The sequence below is a fragment of the Mchenga conophoros genome, linkage group LG20 (genome assembly GCF_057382185.1).
Source record: "Mchenga conophoros isolate Kocher_MC1m ecotype Shallow Benthic linkage group LG20, M_conophoros_male_GT1.1, whole genome shotgun sequence".
NCBI classification, from domain to species: Eukaryota; Metazoa; Chordata; class Actinopteri; order Cichliformes; family Cichlidae; genus Mchenga; species Mchenga conophoros.
The window spans coordinates 20,122,911-20,145,017 of record NC_140545.1 but is presented as its reverse complement, the minus strand read 5'-3'; the positions used below and the strand labels follow the sequence as shown (position 1 = coordinate 20,145,017).

Sequence of the window (22,107 nt, the reverse complement as noted above, 5' to 3'; positions counted from 1 at the left end):
ATTCATGTAAAAAAAGGAAAGTCATTTAAAAACCTATGTGATTATATAATTTCTCTCACTGACAGATGTTGTATTGAAAGAAAAAGTAACAAATTACTGCGATTACTGCTGTAAAGTCTGACAAGTTTCATTTCACACATGATCAGGTGTGGATTCTTAAAGCAGTCCATCATAAATGCTTCTCATGTGGTAATCTGATGTTTGGTGTTTCTACTTCTTCTACTTGTGTTTAAATCCTCAAAATGATTTAATATATTTTTGGTCCTAATGACCAGTGGACATGTGAAGGAAAAGCACGAGGGTGCAGCACGAGGTTGTCATACTGTATCTTATTTAGGAGTGCACAGACACACACAGGTGTTTTTAATTTTCTGGGCTGCATCCCAAACTGAATATTTTTTCCCTTTAATGCATACCACAGCTGCTCTTACAAAATATGTATTGCTGCATGCAGAATGCGTACAACTGGGATATACTCCATCATAACGGCACTTTGTACTTTGACAGTCATGCATTATGTGTAGCTGACACAGACAAAAAAACCCTCAAAAACATGCTGGCTTGCATTCTGCAAAAAGCGCCAGTATGCAGAAGCACATCTTAAAATGTAAACCTAAATACCAGTTTTGGAACGTACTGACGTACTGACTCTTTTGCCACAGTAACATTGTGGCTCAGTTTTTAGTGCTCACAGCAGAGTTCATGCTCAGGCAGCGGTCTTATCTGTGGAGTTTGCATGTGCTACCTGTTATCGTGTATGTTTTCCCCAGTTTCTCCTTCAAACACATGCGGGATGAAGGTTTGATCACCTGTTTCAGTTGGAGCTCATCCCCAGGCAATGGACAGTGTCTGCAGACATCCAGTATCTGCTTGGGATGTGTTAATGCAGTAATAAGTTTAAAAGTAATTTTATCCACCACTTATTTACAGCTACAGGATACATAAAGATGAATTTTATGGAATTATGGGTATTGGAAAAATAAAGATTACGCAGCTTAATGTTATTCCAATATATAGGAGGTTGAAGGAGGTGTTAGTCTTTATTTGCCACTTTGTCCTTAAGGTTTTCTGTTCCCTTGTTCTGTTCAACAAATTCAAGCATGAACTGCCTGTTTCAGATGTCCATCAGCATCAGCATTGACCTGATATGTTTATCTTCGACCGGGCGTTGGTCAGAGATAAAGATATAACACAGATAACACAAATATCTAGTCAGCCAATCACATGGCAGTAAATCACTGCATTTAGGCATGTAAGCATAGTGAAGACAACCTGCTAAAGTTCAGAGTGAGCATCAGAATGAGGACGAAAGATACTAGACTGTTGGAGCCAGATGGGGGGCTGAGCATTTTAAAAATTGCTGATCTATTGGCATGTTCCGCACAACCACTTTGAAGTCAAACAACTGCTCATTACAGCCAATGTATACCGGGGAGCTTCTCTGAACCCACAGCATGTCAAACTTTGAAACAGATGGGATTGGCTGCAGAAGACCACACTGGGTGCCCCTCCTGTCAACTAAAAACAGGAAATGAAGACTACACTTCGCAAAAGTTGACCAAATTTGGACAACAGAAGACTGGAAAAGTGTTGCCATGTATGATGAGTATCAGTTTCACTACAAAATGGGCAGAATTTGATGTAAACAACATGAAAGCTTGAAAGACTTGATTCAAACTGGTGGTGGTGGTTTAATGGTGTACCAGCTGAGCATCATTTAAATGTCACAGCCTTCCTGAGTGTTGTTGCTGACCATATCCATCACTTTATGAACAGTGTACAGATCATCTGATGGCTGCTTCCAGCAGGATAACATGCCAGTTTCAATCCACTTTTGGGATGTGGTGGAAGGGGAGATTAGCATCATGGATGTGCAGCTGACAAACCTGCAGCAACTGATGCTATCATCTCAATATGGACCAAAATCGGTGAGGAATCTTCCCAGCATTTCTATACCATGAAGAATTAGGGCAGTTTTGAAATAAGGCAAAATAAGGTCCAACCAGGTACTATCAATGTGCATCTAATGAAGTGGCCAGAAAGTGTGTATATTCCATTAATCAATAGACAGCACATTTGTTCCTCTGCTCTTTGTGGTTCAGTTTTTTATTTTCTTCCTTGTTTTTTCCCCCCTTTGATATGTGAAAATGTATTATTTCCCCCCAAAATTTATAATAATAATCATACACCTTTCTACAATATCTGTTTACATATAACTAAATGAAGGCTTATTGTCTTTCCACTGTCTTTCTGTTTGTATGCACTAGAGGGCACCAGCATGCTGGGAAAAACCAAGCAGAGCCACGGTGTCAAAGTTTGGGTTAGAATGTAACTTTCACCCTCTGTTGAAGATTAAATATAGTGAAACCTTACAAGAAGTGCACAGTAATTACTCACAGTCTATTGCAGACCTTAGTTGTAATGTTAAATCTTGCTGAGATGTAGTGTTGCACCTAACACTAACTTTCATGTCTGGTTTTTCTGCTGAATAATCATTTTCAGGTCATTTGTTTTCTTTATATTTCTTTTCATTATTCTAATAAAAACATACTGTGTTTAATAAACGTATTTTATGTCAGCTTTTTAACATCACGTCCTGGATCTTAAACACTAATTTACTTAGAGAGTTACCGTAAATACTTTGTATGTGTATCATAGAGTGCTAAATTTTGACCTCATTTTCCAAGATTTTAACTGATTTAAAATTCTACTTAAAATTTTTAAAAATAAATAAATAAAATAAAATGGACCTTTTCTGCTCATTTCCAGCACCAAATCTTTAGTCACTGTGCATGTGTTACGGTTCAAAATAATGAGTATTTATCTTATAAAGTTCATCCTTGTTTTGCATGAAGCAATTTTAGCTCCTCCAAATTAAATTATTATCTGATTGGATGCTGCTCATAAAGAGGAAGTGTGAATAACAGCTGGGTGGAACCGCTGCAGTCATAGTCAGAGATATTCTCCTGGATGACCGTGTTATGGATATTTGCTCTCCCTAACATCATATAGAGCCAAGAAAGAAAATAGGCTCCATATTAAGCAATTCATTGATCCAACAGAAATCTTAGCTGATAGACTGATTAATCAACTAATTGACTGAAAAATTAGTTCAGTGTTAGTAAAATATGTGATTCAGTGCACTATGATAACCAGATACATTTTAATTTACACAGGAGGTCACAGCCTGACATCAGGGTGATTCTGCCAGGTATGACTGTGGTTTTCCTCGACCAGAGGTAAGATGAAAGAGCCTAAACTCATAGAGGAGTTTTTAATCTCTCTCCTTTGTCTCTCATAGACCTGCCTTTCTCTCACATATCCATGTTTAAGAGCAAAAATCCTTCTTCTAGTGACCTTCAAGGCAGTGACGACTAGCAGAGAATTAAACCCGCCAAAATAAATTGTGTTTTGCACTAAAATGATGTCTTGAGTTGTCTGAGTGCACAAGAACAGTTGGTATAGGAAGTCATAGTCTGGGCTTTTAAGAGGAACAGACAAACTGAGGATAAGAGAGTTGGTGATGGAGATTGGGACTGAAAAGAGGAAATTCACATGAAGATAAGAGAAGCAGCGATTATTTCTGAAGTGGCTGTTGAATTGAAGCTTTATTTCATAATTGAGTGCTGTGCTGGGTAAACTTAGTCTTTAATGGTAAAACTGTGTACTCAGTAATAATCTCAATCATGTTTACCGATCAATTTCCATCTGGCTCTACAAACAGACTGCACGGACCAGAATGAAGAATCTCACATGATTAGTCTCAGTAATCAAAAAGGTAAATAATTGTTTTTATACACAGTTTCAAAAATGCACCCAGCTACAGTATGCACCCAAGTAGGACTATACTGCCAGTTTCTCTTAATGCGATGTGCCATATCAGTTATTTTTCTTTTAATTCCTCCTCTGGCTGTATCTCATTGCTTCCCTATATTGGTTGCCAGTGAAAGCTTATCCTACAGGCACTTTTTTTTTTCAAACTGGGGGAAAATAAATTACTTTGCATCTAAGTTGATCCTTCATGCATATTTTCTTGTGCTCCCTGTTGGGATTGCGGTTAAGATTTTCATTTCAGCTCAGTTTAGCAAAAATACAAGTACATCACTTTAGGTCATATGCCCTATAGATTTTACTTTTCATTACAGAGATGGGGCTTCCTATATGTTTTAAAACGCACATGCATGTAATCGTCATAGGAAAGGCAACCTCACAGTTGCAGCTTTGCTATCAATGTGAATTTTGATTTTTGATTAGCCTTCTCAGAAAGATTTCTCCTGAAATGTTGTGTGTGGCACACAAAGATGGTTGTTTCTCAAGTCCTAAAACCAAAGCTGTCCAAGGTTATCCTCATTCAGACCAATATTTATTCATTTATTTATGCCTTTTTCCCTTCCAGAAATGCCATATCCACTGCAGGACAAGCAGGACATTTGGATGATTTGGCTTCATTTTTCAAATCCAGCTTCTTCACAAAAACGCTAATGCAGTTCTCTAAAAACTGAGAGCAAATTTCATGCTCAACGCACACCATCCGTGGAATTTTAAACAGAGGTGTCTCCTATAATGTCAATAAACTGCTTTATGGAAAATTGCATTGGCAGTAAATTTGAACCTGCTGTGCTCCCAAGTTAATGAACACCCAGCAAAGCAGCTTCCTCACAGATAATTAAAGTGCTCGGAAAAAAAAAATTTAAGATTGCCTCATTCACAGAAAATAAGAGCTGATTTTAAACATTCCATTATAATCTCTGTTCTACGATCGTTTTCAGTAAAATTTGTGTTTACAATTTCCCCTCATGTTTTAAAGTGTTTTTATGAATAATTTGAAATTATTTCAATCTTTCTGAACTCTCACTTTCTGTCAGATGATGCAACTTTCTGTGCCCCCAAAACAATGCAATGATCCGTTTGTTTTTGTGTTTTTAGTAAATAATACTAAACAAGAACTTTTTTTATAATGAAATAAATACATACATGATACTTTTTAAACATATATACATACACATGATGTCACACAGCACAGGACCACATTATAAAAGAAACTAAAATTAAATCTAACATAGTTCTTTGTATTTTTGCATTGACATGGATGAAAAGACATCATCGTTGCTGTAAAGGAATCGCTTTTTTAACTAATGGATGTAAATGCATATTTTTAGCAGAAAATAAACTGCAAGACAAAATCTCTGTAAAGCAAAATAATTCTCAAGGACCTTCAGTCTTAACCATGGCCTACTTTGGAAATCTTTCTCTTTGTACTGATGTAAAATATTGCTGAAACTGATTTTCCTTGATTCCTAATCAGTCGATTGTTTAAATAGAATGATTTGAAATGACAGGTTATTAAGTTTTCTTAATAGCGTGGGTTCCCTTTAATATTGGTTTGCTAAGATCCAAATAAGAAGAGAAGCGAGGCCCCACAACTGAAATGGGAGTTTCTGTAAACCAAAGGGAGTCACATGCAGTGCTTTTTATGAAATAAAAATCTAAACTTATGTACAAATTAATGTGGAACTATTTTGTTCTACAGTCTCTGTTTAGAAAATGACTGCAGGTTACATGCTGCACTGGAGCCCTGCAAGTACAGGCCTCTTGACTGAAGTGATCTTCTGCTTACAGCACTCTCTCTAACATTAAACCTCTCAAAGACCCTGCAGGCTGGACGAAGTGGGGAAATTTGGTTGTGTTGTTCATCTCAGAAAACTGCAGCTGCCAGTTTGATTTTATGTCTCAGTTACAGTACATCCCACTATTGACAAGGACAAAACATTAGATCAGACATTCACTCCTACAGGCGGTGAATACTTGATCATTTTAGGTTGAATACCCCTTTACGTACAGTATCACGGTCCTCAATGTAAAGAAACCTAAACAATCTTTTTCACAGTCCTTGACTGCAATACGTTCTTATTTAATGAATCATTTCAATGTAAGCAGCTATCTCCTGGAAGTTTTCAGTCTTTTGAATATGTGGCTTTACAGCTGAAGGCCCCATCCAAAGTTGTGTTTCTTAATGTTTACAGGCCTCCCAAATACTGCACAGACTTTTTTAATGACCTCAGTGAACTGCTGTCTGTGATCTGTGTTGATTTTGACTGTGTAATTATTGTTGGGGATTTTAACATTCATGTGGACAACCCTCAGGACAAAGGGACTAAAGACCTGAGTAACACTCTGGGCAAATTTGGGCTGACTCAGCATGTAACAGAGGCCACACATAATAGAGGACACACTCTTGACCTACTGATCTCCAAAGGCCTGAGCATTTCAAAGGTTACTGTGTCTGATGTGGGCGTGTCTGATCATTACTGTGTTTTCTTTGAAAGTAAAATCTCAGCCCACACAAATATATCAACAACAGTGATCACAAAACGGTGTATAACTGAACACAGTAGTGCAATTTTTAACCAGGTCTTCCCATTAACACCTGACCTGCCCAGAGGGTCAGTCAATGAGCTCGTCAATAGCTTCAATGCTAACATGTTAAATGTAATGGACACTATTGCTCCCATTAAGGTGAAGGTTATCTCTGGAAGGAAAAAGTCTCCATGGAGAAACTCCACACTGGTGAAAAAAGAAAAAAGAGAGTGTAGGAAAGCTGAGCGCAGATGGAGAAAAACAAACCTCCAGGTTCATTATGACATTTATAAAGAGAAACTTCACAATTATAATTTACAACTGAGGAATGCAAGGAGGTCCTACTTCTCTGACATCATCACTAAAAACAGCCATAATGCTCGGGTCTTATTTTCTACAGTTGACAGGCTAACAAACCCTCCTGTGTCAGTGGCAGCTGAACTTCATTCGACCATGGCCTGCAATGACTTTGCCAAATTCTTCACTGAAAAAATCCAAAAAATTAGACAAGCAATTGGTACATCAACAGCAGATCCAGGATATGTACTGTGTCCACCAAAAAACTGTTTAAACACCATGAAACAGTTTCAACCTATTAACAGCAAAGACCTGGAGGACATCTTAGGTCAACTGAACTCCTCCTCCTGCTGTTTAGATGTCCTGCCAACAAGTTTTTTCAAAAAGGTCTCAAAGACTTTAGAGTCAGACCTGTTACAGATCGTCAACTTTTCTTTATTATCAGGTGTGTTTCCAGAATCACTAAAAACTGCTGTAATCAAACCTATACTGAAAAAGGACAATCTTGACAAGACACAAATGAACAACTACAGGCCGATCTCAAATCTCCCGTTTTTAAGTAAGATCATTGAAAAAGCAGTTTCTCAACAGCTCAGTTACTTCTTAAAACAGAATAATTGCTATGATGCCTTCCAGTCAGGTTTTAGACAGAACCACAGCACTGAAACCGCTCTGACCAAAGTGTTTAATGACATATGTCTGAATACAGACAGTGGAAAAATGTCAGTCCTAGTTTTACTGGATCTCAGTGCAGCATTTGATACAGTTGACCACAACATATTACTCAAACGACTGGAGAACTGGACAGGTCTTTCAGGAACTGTACTAAACTGGTTCAAAACATACTTAGAAAACAGGAAATACTTTGTATCAATAGGTAACTTCACATCTGAGCAGACAAGTGTTTGTTTGTTCCATCTTGGGACCCCTTCTGTTTAACATCTACATGCTCCCACTGGCACAGATTATAAACAACAACAAAATAAACTATCACAGCTATGCAGATGACACACAAATATATATCACAATGTCACCAGGAGACCGAGGCCCTGTACAGGCTCTTGGTAAATGCATTGAGGAAATTAATGACTGGTTGTGCCACAATTTTCTCCAGCTAAACAAAAACAAAACTGAAGTAATAGTCTTTGGCGCCAAAGAAAAACGATTACAGGTCACCAGAGAACTTCAATCTATACATCTAAAAACCACAAACCAGGCGAGAAATTTGGGTGTAGTGATGGATGCAGACCTAAACTTAGAAAAACACATTAAGACAATAACAAAATCAGCTTACTATCACCTCAAGAATATATCAAGGATAAAAGATCTGATGTCTCAACAGGACCTGGAAAAACTAGTCCATGCATTCATCTTTAGTAGGCTTGATTACTGTAACAGCATCTTTACAGGTCTACCTAAAAAATCAGTCAGACAACTACAGCTCATTCAGAACTCTGCTGCTCGAGTCCTCACTAAGACCAAAAAAGTGGACCACATCAGTCCAGCTCTGAGGTCTTTACACTGGCTGCCTGTCCGTCAGAGGATAGACTTTAAAGTTCTGATGCTGGCCTATAAAGCTCTGAATGGTTTAGGACCAAAATACATCAATGACCTCCTGACCCAGTATGAACCATCCAGATCCCTCAGGTCATCTGGATCCGGTCTTTTATCAGTTCCCAGAGTCAGAACCAGACACGGAGAAGCTGCATTCAGCTTTTATGCTCCTTATATCTGGAACAAACTCCCAGAAAGCCTCAGATCAGCTGAAACACTCAGTTTATTTAAATCCAGGTTGAAGACTCACCTGTTCTCAGCTGCATTTGAATAAAGCACCAAATCCACACTTTAAGCTTAAATTTCAAAACTTACATTTAACTACTGATTTTATCTACTGTTCTGATTTTATCTGTTTTGATTTTATATACTGTTTTGTTTGTTTGTTAATTAGTTAGTTAGTTTATTTGCTTGTTTTAATCAATTTTAAATCATGCTTTTTATTTGTTCTTGTTTCTAATGTCTCTGTAAAGCACTTTGAATCACCTTGTTGTTGAATTGTGCTATACAAATAAACTTGCCTTGCCTTGCCTTGCCTTGCCTTGCCTTATAATATACTCAGTTGGCGCTGGTGGAATATTAAACATAGTTTATCCTCATGATGCACACTGAGGTACACATTTTCCTAATTAACCTTTAAGCTGGAGGGGGTTCTGCTGTCTCATTTTCTGCTCTCTTGGAATCCTGTTAAATTACTGCACATTTAAATGAAACAGGAAACAAGCTGACACAGAAGTAGACGTCAAGACATTGCAAGTATACTTTTTTGTGGCAAATCTTCCGAGAAGTTTTTGTATCATGTTTTCATTTCACAATGAAAGAGTCACTCAGAAAGGATGACATGAAAGGTCCTTGCAAAGGTGGTGAAGTCTCATTGAGACTTTATTGTTCAGTAACCTCTTTGTCTTTTTGATCACGTGTCGTCCTTTGTTTGCTTTATGAAAGAATCAGGCTGTTCCACTAGAGGAACTCGGCCTGTGGTTTGGCTGAGAGTTGGCCGACTGTCACCTCTGTGTAGGTGGATCCAGTCAGGATGCAGGCAGTCCTTTGGGGTGTCACATGACACAGAGCTGCATTGTCAGTGCAGTGCAGACACGCCCCGTAGCTCTCCTGCTGTCCATTTGAAAAGCGCGTGGAGACGCTCATGTCCTTGTTGCGCTGTGATGTGGATCCGAATCGTTCTTTCGGCTCGGACTGCGGACTGCCCCTGTAGATCCTCTGTCGTAACATCGAAGTGTCTCTGTATAAACACTCGCGAAAGTTGGGCTTACACAGGAGGTAGACCATAGGGTTGTAGATGGTAGAAGACTTGGCAAACACTGCGGCAAGGGCAAAAGCAGCAGGAGGAACTTGCGTGGCATCCCCAAAAGCAGCCCACATGGCCACGACAGCATATGGAGACCAAGCAGCCAGGAAGCCTATGCACACTGCTACAGACAGCTGTGGAGAAGGAGCATTCACACATATGCATGCAGATATTCAAACAACATTGAACAAAAAACATGACATGCAGAATTTAGTTTCATGTTAGTGGCAAATTTGTATGAAAACATATATCTTAAGTATTATAACTTTAGTTTTGAATCTATCCACTCAGAAGTCTACATATGCATCAGAAGACTGTACAGAGATAAAGAAAGTAATCAATTTAATTTATAACCTTCTAATTATTTATGTTTTCATATCCTACTCAGATCCTGTTAGCTATAAAAGCTATAGTCAGTGGTGCTGAAGCGACACAGCCATAACCTCTGACCTTGACAATGAGAGCGTGTGCATTGGTGCTCTTGGCCTGTGGTGACACATGCTGCTGGACGGCCTGACGTGAGCCCCGCACGGTCAGCAGAATGAAAGTGTAGGAGAGGAAGATGATAGTGCAGGGGACTACATAGCAAAAGAAGAAAAGGCAGATAATATAAGACAAAGCTGAAAGCTCATAGTTGGGTGCATGCCAGTCAATGCAGCACGCTGTCCCATAAGGCTCAAGACTGTAATGTCCCCAGTGTGCCAGTGGCCCCAGAGCAAACACAGACGCGTAACACCAAACTCCAGCCACCAGGAGGTGGGCATGTGACGAGGAGAAGTTGTTACCTGATAAGAGAGGAAATAGAAAAAAGTGCCTTGAAGTTATTATGCTCGTTTTACTCCTGCTGCTGGTAAACTTTTTGTAGCTTTGACAACATCATGCTTATCAATTTATTCCACCCTCACCGTGGTTGGGGACACAGACTTTAAGGCAGCACACTAAGGAAAGCACTGTGAGGTTTGTCAAGCTGCAGAGACCAAACAGCACTCCACACATAGCATACACCTGGCAGATGATTTCTCCAAACAGCCACCTGTACACACAGACAATGAGTAAAAAAAATGTAATAGAGGCTAGGGCCCAGAAAACTGCTCCCTGTTTGAGTGTAACTGTAGAGTTTCAGTCACAGCTTTGGAGGGTCTTTTTATTGAGTGTGAGGATAGAAGTATAATAACAAGCTTTGGGAAGCCCTCTCCATCCCGAACATAGATTTCCAATATAATTTGTTTATATTTATTCTGCAATCTGATACAGTATTAAGAGTACCTGCTGGAACATGATCCATTTCAGTTGCATTCAGGCATTTAGGATGAAATAAACCACTTTCCAAAATGTTCTCACTTTTCCTCATTCTCATTCTTTCTTGGTTATTATTAATCTCTTCTAACAACAATAAGCCCCTGTTCAAAACCAGAGGTTCAGTTAAGCTAATTTAGAACAATACATTTTAAATCAGGTACATTATTATTACTGGAGGCCATCATGTATCTTGTGTCTGCAAAAGTGTTCGCATTATTTTGTTTTTAAAAAGTATATTTTTGGTTGATAGATGACTATTTTCTGACTGTTTGCTAAGCTAATTGCACCAAAGGACCTCTGGATATTGTGTCAATAAAAAACAAGGACAAGAGACCTCACGTAAATGTGCTCCACCTTAATGTTTCTTTATGAGCACTGAAGCTCTCCTGCAGTGCTGGAATTGCTCTTTGCAAGTCAGATTATGATCACTTTTTCACGTATGAAATGCATACTAGATCTCCTCCACCTTGTAACAGCAGAGACCCTTGATTTGAATATGAGTTTCTGGCAAGAGCAACTCACAGGCAGCTAAATCTGGCAACTAAGAATGGTGGTGAGTAACAGAGACCACAGATTTATTTTTGTTTACCGAAATGGTGACATTTTCATGACATGTACCGCAGTTTTGCCAGATGCCCTCTCTTGGGATGTAGCTGTTGAACTCAGGGCAAACTGACAGTGCAAAACTCTGTGAGTGTGAAGACAAAAACAAAAAACAAAGCCGAAAGCAAACACCTGGTAATGCTCGTGACGTAACACGTCTTCGTCAGGCTTGGAAACTGCAGTGTCCTCCACTGAAGATGTTTTCATTCAGAGTTTTGCACTGTTGATTTTCCCAGCAAGAGTTGGAGTTTGAGGTCAATGATGAAAATGTAAGTAGGTATTTAGACAGAGTGACAGAAAAAAAGGAACTGCACAAACTTTAACAGGAAATCTGTTAAAAGTCATTTTTTTTATAGATTTTTAGGTTAGACATGTTGTAACATATACTCACTGGGCATTTCATTTGGTATAACTGTTTAAACTGCTCATTAAAGCAAATATCTAATTAGCCAAATACGTGGCAATATGTTGATACATTTAGGCATGTAGGCACGATGAAGACACCCTGCTGAAATTTAAAGTAAGCATCAAAATGCCGAAGAATGCGGATTTACTTTTGCTGGATTGCTGAATAGACTTGTCTGAGTATTTCATAAATTGCTGATCTACTGGGATTTTCCCACACAACCATCTCTAGGGTTTACCAAGCGCGAGCTGAAAAGAAAATATCCAGCGAGCAGCAGTTCTTTGAGTGAAGCCAGATGTCTGAGGAGAATGATGATGTCAAATAACCACTTGTTACAACCAAGGTAAGAGCATCTCTAAAAACACAGCACATTGAACCTTCAAGTAGAAGGGCTAAAGCAGCAGAAGAGGTGACAATTCTGTCTGCTGACAACAGGAAACTGAGGCTGCAGTTCACACTGGTTTACCAAATTTAGATAATAGGAAAATTGGAAAAATGTTAATGAGTCTCAGTTTCTGCTGTGACATATGAAAGCATGGATCCATCTTGGTTCTATTTCATGTCACAAAACGAATCAAACTGATTTCTTGAACGTGACAACGAGTTCACTGTAAAAGGCCTCCACAGTCTGGTCCTGATGCAGAAGGAAATTGGTGAATTCACATCAGTTTGTTAGGAATGGCACTAAATGTGGAGGCCCTTCCACATGGGGCTAGATTGAAAATATAGTTAAGGCCCACAACTACACAAAATGTTTATCAATCTCCATTTTTTTGCTATAACATGTAGCTATTTATAGTGAATAGAGAAAAAAATTTAATGATTACTGATAAATGAATTTGAAGTTGAAATGAAATAAAAATATAGAAGGAGCTTTTACGATACCTGTGTGAAAACGCCGATGGTATGGCCAGTGGAAGTAAAGTGAGTGTCATCCCAAGGTCACTGATGGAGAGATTGATGATGAAGAACTCTGCTGGTTTCAAGGTTGACCGCTTGTGATAAGCAACAAGTAGCAGTGTGGAGTTGCCTATGATGGACAGTACACCTGTGAAAGAAAAGGAGATTGAGTTGTGCTAAAGATGGATAAAGCATAAAAAAAATGTTGTGTGGACTCACAGAATAAGCTGTAGACTGAACCCATGAAGATGTCATGCTCCTTGGAGATGGTGGAGGTAAACACAGCAGACGTGTCTGAAGCATTTCCCATCTGAAATGTCACCACTCGAATTAATTCATGGTCAATAAAGCTGAAAATAATCCAGGAATTTACAAAAGTCAATACTCAACTTAGGATCCTAAAAAAATGAAAACATGCAAAAAGGAAGTATATGTAGTCACTATGTAAAATCAAATCAATGCAAACTGTTTTGTTTCTGAAGCATTTCAAACACTGCACACTGTCTGTAGTGCACTACAAGCTGTCCTACTGCTGTTATTGCAAGAAATATCTGCAGCCTACAGGATCAGATGTAGAAATAAATAAAAAAAGCTGTTTTGAAGAAAAATAATCCTCTGCAAAAGCTGAGGACTGTTCATATTAAATACAAATATCTAAAAAGCATTGACAGATGGAAAAAATTAAAGCACGGTGCCATTTTTAGGATTTACAACAGGGGTACAAGCGGTTGAGGGAACAAAACAATTATGATTAAGACCAAATGTGCTCAGATTTTCTGGGAATAAAAAGCTTGTGAAATTGCAGTCTAAGCATGATTCACCAAGCACACATGCAATTGCAATCCAGACACCGAAGTGATCGAAGAGATACATAATGGGCCGAGGTGAGAGTGTGATTCTTTTTTTCCCTGCCATGAAACAGAGTTGACAGGCTCTCCAGGATTTCTAACACATTGTTGGAAGATTCTTAATGGAGTCTTCTCGCCATCACTTGAAAACTGTCAGAGGCATTCATGCTTCTCATATTCTTTAGCCAGTCGGCTTCTTCTTACCCAGCTATTTGCAACCAAGATAATGATTGCTATTCAGTGCTTGATAGAAAATGCTTTGCTTGATAGAAAATGAAAAATACAATGGAAATTGGGAAGGAAAGGATGGTGCAGGGACGAAATGCGGAGCAAGAGTTGGATAGCTACCAGAGATGATGTAGAGGCAATATTGATGTTCAAGGACTTAGGCAATCACAGGGATGAAGCTTCATTACTATGCAAGTCAGCACGCCAGTCAATGACGAAATGTCCAGTCAGTCTGAGTGGAGGAGACTCAGCGGAGTACAAAGCTGTGACCCATTTTAGTACCACTCAACTCCATGAACTTCATTCTTGTGTCAGCACAATAATGGATTCTCAATCAAGTAAATTTCCCTTCAGGTGTTTTAGGAATCAGTGATGGAACTGGCGTAGCACACGTTTACTATCATTCCAAAGCCTTTTCTTCCCCAAATTAATTACCTTGAAGAAACAATTCTTCGTATTTCTTTCCGCATCTAATCTCCAGCATTGATTAAAAGCAACACTGTTACCACATTAATGATCAGCCCTGTTATTGCTGGGATAGATACAGTTTGTGAGAGCATGTGTTCTGATAAAATGTGTGTTCACTCAGATCTGTGCAAAACATGTTTTCATCTCATGAGATCTCTTGGGAGGGGAAACTGTCAGGTTTTGGAAGATTTAAAGCTGATATTAATCATAAACATCCTTTGCACAGATCTGAATGTGCACATGCTTCTCTCTCAAGTGTGCTGGTTTTTAAGCTCAAGCACTCTCACCAAGCACTGACTGAGCTTTTTCTTTTTTTTTAAAATTGGCTCTGTAACTGAGAAAGCGTGCATCTTCCTTTTAATTGGATCATAATATGCTTATTTTTGTATTAGCTCCATAATAAAACAAAAGCAGCTTTGCACAGTTCAAATTTCAAAATATGATCCTTATTTATGTTATATTGGGTTTATGTGTAGCTCCTCTGTTTGACGCTAAAAGACATTTAAGCTCCTGTCCCTTTATGCCAACTTTTGTCTGATGGGTTGCCCTTCATAAATACGTTTTCAGGTGGGTACAACTTCTTTAAACTGTGTCTGAGATATATTAGAGACATCCATTCTTAATTATATATAAAAGCAGCGGAGCATAGAAAAAATGTGTCATCGTTTTCGAAAAGGCTCCGGGTTCGCTGTCCAAACGGCGTTTTCAAATGTATCCGCTTTAGAAAGCGTTTTCAAAACACTGCGTTTTCCTTGACTGAAAACGCCGTCTCAGTGTGGACGGAAGGCCAAAATTGTCACGGACCCGGTTCCGGGGACTCGGGGTTCGTGAACAGTGTGGACCTTTATTGTTATTAGTGTATTGGATGTATGTTTGCTGCACTGTGCTCTTGTGTTCCATGCTGGTGTGTGTGTGTGAGGCTGGAGGATGAAGGACAGCCACCTGCAGGCCTGATGGGTGTGGCCCTGCCAGCTGCTGGTCACGCCTAGCTTACCACACACCTGCTTCTGATCAGGATCGTCGGGGGAGCTACTTAACAGAGCGATGGAGCTTCCTCCGGCGCAGGATCGTTGAGTTAGACTCCATGTCAGTGTTTCTAGTGTTGTTAAAGTGTATGCCTGCCGGAGTTGGTGCCATAACGGCTGTGTCTGTGTTTTTCCCCAGGAGGACAGCGGAACACAGGACTGCAAGACACACGGGGTGTGTGAAGGCACAGGGGCAGAGAGCACGGGATACCAGCACTTGGGAGAAGACACGTCACGGGAGTCGAGGGAGCACTTTTGGAGATTTAATGTGTGGTGTACAATTACCTCACTGTAAATAAACCCACTGTTCATTCCATTAAGTCTGCGTTTTGGGTCCTTTCTCCTACATCCCCCACGGTCTGCCCTCCAGACCGTGACAAAAATGGAGACAAAAGGATGCAATTTCAAATGAAAATGTATTAGTGTGGACATGGCCCATTTGGCCCATTTTGACATCATAGCGTCACATAGTTGTTGCAGATTTGCTGACGAGTTTTCTGCTGCTTCAAGGTTTAACAGGTTTTGCATTCAGAGGTGCCTTCATATCAGCTCAAGGCAGTCTGGTTATTATCCACTGACATCTAGCATCAACGAGGTGCTTTCACCCAGAGGGCTGCCATGTACTGGAGGTTTTCTCTGTAAACACTAGACATGGCTGTGTGGGAAAAATCCCAGCAGATCAGCAGTTTATGAAATACTCGGATCAGCATAGCGAGTGTGGAAATGAAAAGGGAGCTGTTATGGAAAGATAAACTCTGTCATTGGTCTGCTGTGATAGATTGAGTATTTTGAAGTTGAGTGGGCTATGACACAACTGTCATGTCTCTGAGCTTGCCTGAATAACTAATAATTGGACGCCTTTGATACAGGGACATGAGGACTTTGACCTCCAGATGATGACGTGAGAAATGTACCTTATATCACCTGCTTACCTGACTTATTATTTCATTTTTCAAGCACATGTGCACTCTATCCTTTCCTTCTCTGACCCTGTAGAATCATGTGGTTTGCAGAGGATATTTAAAATAATCTTTCTGCAGTTTTACTGCTGTTGTCAGCATGACAAGTTATCTATTAAGTTTGCAACAAGTTTGCCTGAGGCAGGCTATCAAACTGTGAGATTTGCGGTGCCACTGAAAGTAGAACTGTCACTCATAACCATTTTAAATGTCTGTAGTCAGCGGAGATGAGCAGCCATTTAAAGGCTGACAGGCATGTCAGCGAGTGAAAGAGCAAAGAGACCACATGCTCAAGGGCAATGGTTGTGTATCTGCATGGTTTCCAGCCAGTCTCAATTTTTGATTTGTGTTTAAATGTTAATCTGTTACCCAGCATTTTCTTTCCTTCAGAAAATGTTACCAACAGGATTCGTATTTTTATCTAAAGTAAATTACCCTCTTTTCCATTATAATGGCTCTCAGTGTATGTGCATTGACATTATGAATCAGAAAATGTTTGTGATCGAATGTGAACTGAATGCAAAGTGTCACATTTAATTTTGCATGCTTGGCTTGATTTACCAGCCCTGTCCCTTGAGCATTTACACTGTTTATATATGTACATTTCAAAGCAGTATTGAGCAGTTTTTACTTATTTATGCCTTTTTGTGTTACAAATATGCTTGAAAAAAATAACCTGAAAAGTGAAACCAGTGTGGAAGTGCCTTAAGCCTGTATTCCCTCTAATAGCCAGCAGGCACGTCTCCTCTGATTGGGAAAAAATATCTGGTTGTATAGACGTCTATGGGGAAATGACCTCTGTAAATGAATTCCTGGGGGGTTTATAGTGTCACTCACTAATTTCAGGTTTAACATTATGTTTAGTTTATAAATTATCATCCTTATTAGAGTGAAACAGAAGTGTACAGTGCCATAAAAAAGTATTTGACCCTTTCCTTTTCCTTTCTGTTTTTTTAGTATTTCTAAAAGTAGGATGCTTCAGAACATCAAACTAATTTTAACACTAGACAAATGTAACCAGAGTAAATAAAAAATGTAGCTTTTTTTTTTTTTTTTTTTACCTGGCAGAGCTGCTGAATCAATACTTCATGTAAATAGGACCTGCCTGACAAAGTGAAGTAGGCTAAAAGGGCCTTGAGGCAACTGTTTGGCACTGTATAGCTAAATTTGAATTGAATTGAATAGAATTAAAAGATCTCTAAAAGCAACCCATCATACCACGGTCTACAGTGAAAGATCCTTTTAATTCCTTTGGACTCCAGTGAACTATGATGAGAACCATTATCCACAAATGGAGATAAGTTGAACACTAGTGAACCTTCCAGGAGTGGATGTTCTACCAAAATCACTCCAAGCACACGTCATCAACTCATCCAGGAGGTCACAAAAGAACCCCCTAAAAACATCTAAAGAACTTCAGGCCTCCCTTGTCTCCTTTTATGGGGAGTGTTCATGATACAACAGTACTAAACAAACTGGGCAAAAATGGCATGGGGGAAAAAACAATGCTGACCAAAAAGAACCCAAAGGCTCGTCTACCCAAGACTTTGGGCAAATATTCTGTTGGCTGAACAAACAAAAGTTACATTTTCAGATAGCTGGTGTAAAACTAATACACTAAAACCATGAATTCTACTCTCCACCAGAAAATCCTGAAGGATAATATCCAGCTATCAGTTTGTACCATAAAGCTAAAGAGGACTTGGGTTATGGACAATGATCTGAAACACAACAACAATTCAACCAAAAAACTTAAATCATATTGAAATTCTTTTCATGCCTTCAATTTGACTGAATTACTAAAACAATTCTGGAAAGAAGAGTGGGCCAACATTCCTCCCCAGCGATGTGAAACACTTATCACAAATGTGTGATCCACAGCTTATTTTCACTGAAGTCAAATAGACAGCATAGCACTAGACAGTTTCACTACCATTAGGCGAGTGTTTACAGGCAAGTCAGCATCTTCCATATAAACTATGGCAACTGTACCAACTGACTAGTGACCAAAGCAATTGCAAGGAGGTTTTTTTTTGTGCAGCACCAAATGTCTGTTTGTGACCACTTTCAGCCTCCAGCAACCATTTACCAACCAGACGAGGAATTGATATATTTTCCCTGTTGACTGGTGGGTGCCCGGGCGCCTCCTACTGGTGTCTAGGCCTCTGTGACGGTGGCTCTAGCAGCTAGTTTCACAGATGGCCCATAGCCTCCAGCAACCACTTGCCAATTGGTTGACGAATACACATTTTTTCCCTAGCAACTGGTGGTTGTCAAGGACCGCTGACCAGTCTTTAGGCCTGTTTGACTGGTGCCTAACCAGTCAACAAAAAAAAGAAAAAAGGAAAAAAAAAAGAAAGCAAGATATGGTGCATACAACTCAAACTCTTGTGTTCTAGTTCAGGGCAACATAATTATACCACCGACAGCCTCACCCAGCAGCACTCTACCACACTAGATGCTGGAAATCGGTGGTAAAGCCCTTTGAGTTGAGCAGTATTTAAAATCAAAGCAGCAAATATGATGTCCAGTGTGTTGTGTGGTACGTGCCACGACAACCTAGTGAGACCTTTGTGAGATTAAAGTCAACTGTCACCGTCGCTGTGTGGAACTGCCACCTCATCTGAGAGTGACTGACAGTGACAAGCGAGTGCCATCACAGTACAATATTTACAGCAAGTTTTAGCGGCATGACAGCATGGTTGGAGGCAACTCCTTCAAACATTGCTGGGCATACGACATATCTTATGTAACCTGGAGAATTAACATATGATGCAATCTGCGTTCACATGATGTGTTTAAGAAGTCAAGCACTGCATCATATTAATGTAACTGTGAATCAGTTGTCAGCAGAATTATACGGGTAAATAAATTAAGCAAAGGGAGATGGCGCATGATTTGATTGTAGCATAGACCTTCTGCAGTTGTGGTAACATAGAGGACAGATTGCCATTTAGCTGATTGCAACTGAGGCAATTAATCATAAATGGTCTGATGCAAGCAGGCAATTACAAACTTTTGGTCATGTGACGTGTCGCTCATCCTAATTGGATTAACTTGGCATAAATATTTTTTAATATACAATGCTATAAAATAGCTTTATAATTTTAAGTTGTTTTATAATATTCAGATGGACCTCTGTGGCTATGTGCACATCACCATCTTCATCAGTCTATATCACACAAACTATTGTGTGATTAATCTCTGATTAGTATAGAAAAAGAAACTTTTGATTAGGTCAGTGTCATGCCCTCAAACAGCTGTTTTCATTTCCTATTTGCCTTTGATTCTCATCTGCAGTTGGAGCTCAGTCACTTTGTTAAATTATGTTGTATCCAACAGAAGGACTTCACAACAAAATCCGTCTTTGTCCACACTTATTGATTTTCTGCGAAGAGAGCTTTGAGTGAGCCACAATCACATATGTCTGCACAAGCAACAACGAAAACAACAGGAAACAGTTCATGCATGCAGGCAAACCCATCCAGATAAACAACGTGCAGCAAGCGGCTCAGGATCAAGGCAGGCTGTCTTGCAAATGGTCAGTGTTGTGACGGCTTCAACTTGGACCACCAGATAAAGAAAAGCACTCGTTTGTTACAGAGTGGGATAATCAGGATCTCGTCACTAATCCTGCCGGAGGTCCCACGAGTCCGCTGTGAGGTCTGAGCCTTCATCTTCATCATAAATGCGACATCATTGTTGATCCCCCCCTCTTTTTTTCTGTTATTGTCTAATCTCTTTTTATTGCTCTGAAAATTGACACCCCGCGGCTACGCTGCTTACCTTCCAGGGACGAATGGCTTGTCCTCAATTAAACTCATGGAGGCCAGGTGGAGAGCAGGACACAGAGGAGAGGAGCTTGGCCAGCCACCGAGAAGGAGACAGAGAGTGGAGGAAAAAGAGAGAGGTGGGGGGGAAGGATAGAGAGAGGGGAGCACTGGTTCTATTTCAGCCTCACACTGAAGAGTCCGGTTAAGGTATCCTCCTCCCCTTCAGTGACATACACTTGCATGCAGCTGGCCAGGTGGACACATGCTCGCTGCATCTTACAGCATGTGCGCTGATCATTATTGTTGGCATTCAACTGATGGAGAACGAAAAGCCCACAGTGACGGCAGGCCAGAGAGAGAATAACGGGAGAGAGAGAGAGAGACGGATCAGCATAATACTGGTAAGATCCGAGTGTCACTGATGACTCAAAGTACCGCTCCCCTCCCCATTTCCTCTGCCCACTCTTACTACCACTACTTTTTCCCCACATACCCTACACTTTGGATTATCCTCTCACTTTGCATGAATGAATCGTGCATGCGATTCAAGTGTGTAAGGTGGGTTTTCCCAAATCAGTCTCCACAGCTGACTCACATGCTGCTGTGAGCTGCTGGTATCAAATCGCTTAATTAATGAATCTTGAGGTTGGTAGCCAGCAGGAGAGAAAAGCAGCAATTGATTATAAATTTATAGGAATGAAGGCAATGGTGTTTTGATGTATTTTCATTCGATTTTGAATTCAATCACGGTTTCATCATTTTGGCTTATAATGGTCTCATGTCATGGTCCCAGTTCAAAGCAAAGAATGGAAGTAGCAACAATGGCTTATGGTGCTGATCAATGTATGTCTGCTGCTGTGCTACTGGCATCTGGAATTTGATGTGTAATTTGTGACTAAAAATGAATTTTGTAGGTGGCTCTCTGTAATTTAAGTCTAAAATGAATGTGACAGCCACTTTAGAAAATAAAGTGTCATCCTCGGTCACACAGTAAATCCAGTCCTGGTAGGGAGCAGCTGAACTCCACCTGAAGCGCTGTGTCATCCCACTTTATCATACCCACCAATGCAGTTTGCTTGTAGCAGCACCACTCCCAGACTGACAGTCATGGAAAGCTGCTTAAGGGAGCGTGGGCTCACTCGCTGAGCTGTGCCGAGGCTGCAGGGCTGTCAAAGCTGTAAAGAGCTGGGCTGTCATATTAATACCTCAGCACAGGGTTCTGGTCCTTCTCAGGCTGCTCGCTCAGACACGTTTAGATGAACTTAGTATCACAGCCAGTGGCTGCAGTAGTATGATGTCCCTTTAGTGTAATATTGGACATGGCAGGAAGTGATCAGAGCAAGTGGAAATTATTAGAGATCATGTTGAAAGTGAGCACAGTCACTTTCCTTCTGGACCTGAAGACAGCGCGAATGTCAAGTCACTTAGTTTTAAACAATGCTAGATCATGTTTTCATGTGTTAGGTGGTCCAAAGCTGAGATCAGAAGAGAAATATCAGCATGATAAAATAATATAATACTCAAATAAAAAGATAAAACCCCAAACCTATATATGCAGTCAACAGACACTTTGCCTTATACAATTTTTGAATTTAATTTATTTAATTTAACAAAATATGGAGAGAAAAAACACCTTGACTATAATTATTTCATTGTATTAATGATACTTGTGGTGGCTCAGTGGTTATGTGTGGCATTTTCATGATATGTTTGTGCTTGTGTTTCCTTCCAGCATCAAAGCATGCTGAGTAAATACTCACATCACTGTGCCCTTGAACAAGGCACTGCCTTACAGCTGGAGTTGCTCCCCAGGCCCTACTCCTTCTAATGTCTAGCATCGGTTAATGCAGGGAATGAGTTTTCCTACAGCGATCAACAAAGGAATTCTTATTTCCATTTGTTTTTTAAAAGTAAAAGTTACCCACCAAAGTCAGAAAAGACGTAACCAACATTACCGGTAAATCTGACACATGAAATAAATATCAATTTACTACTCTGACAATATTGCTTAAAAGTGGCTACAAATCATTTGTTTTTCATACGTTTCTCTTCCTGGAAGATGCTTAAATCTTTCAGCTCTTGTT

The 22,107-nt window shown here is 39.8% G+C and overlaps 1 protein-coding gene and 1 long non-coding RNA gene across 3 annotated transcripts; one reads left to right on the top strand and one right to left on the bottom strand.

The window, feature by feature from the left end:
• The first annotated feature begins 1,690 nt into the window (after positions 1 to 1,690).
• On the top strand, positions 1,691 to 4,893 carry LOC146550680 (uncharacterized). Its single transcript, XR_014890179.1, has 4 exons — positions 1,691 to 1,928; positions 3,177 to 3,239; positions 3,725 to 3,778; positions 4,397 to 4,893. It is a non-coding gene; the product is annotated as an uncharacterized LOC146550680 (long non-coding RNA).
• A 2,130-nt stretch (positions 4,894 to 7,023) lies between these two features.
• opn7d (opsin 7, group member d) lies at positions 7,024 to 20,352 on the bottom strand. Of its 2 annotated transcripts, none has more exons than XM_085260102.1 (6): positions 20,037 to 20,352; positions 12,942 to 13,032; positions 12,708 to 12,870; positions 10,420 to 10,547; positions 9,965 to 10,299; positions 7,024 to 9,648 (listed from the first exon to the last, which is right to left on the bottom strand). In XM_085260102.1, exons 2-6 carry the CDS (start codon positions 13,030 to 13,032, stop codon positions 9,169 to 9,171), a joined length of 1,197 nt encoding a protein of 398 aa, XP_085116228.1. In that variant the 5' UTR covers positions 20,037 to 20,352; the 3' UTR covers positions 7,024 to 9,168. The 2 variants fall into 2 exon arrangements, with proteins under 2 accessions (XP_085116228.1, XP_085116229.1); XM_085260103.1 differs by having other exon boundaries at positions 12,708 to 12,852.
• Between the last annotated feature and the right edge of the window lie 1,755 nt (positions 20,353 to 22,107).

Coding starts and splice junctions, on each gene's coding strand:
- opn7d (XM_085260102.1), bottom strand. CDS start 13,032: ATGGGAAATGCTTCAGACACGTCTGCTGTGTTTACCTCCACCATCTCC. Junction 12,871..12,941: donor TTCAGTCTACAGCTTATTCT/GTGAGTCCACAC, acceptor TTTCTTTCACAG/GTGTACTGTCCATCATAGGC. Junction 10,548..12,707: donor CCATCGGCGTTTTCACACAG/GTATCGTAAAAG, acceptor CTGTGTGTACAG/GTGGCTGTTTGGAGAAATCA.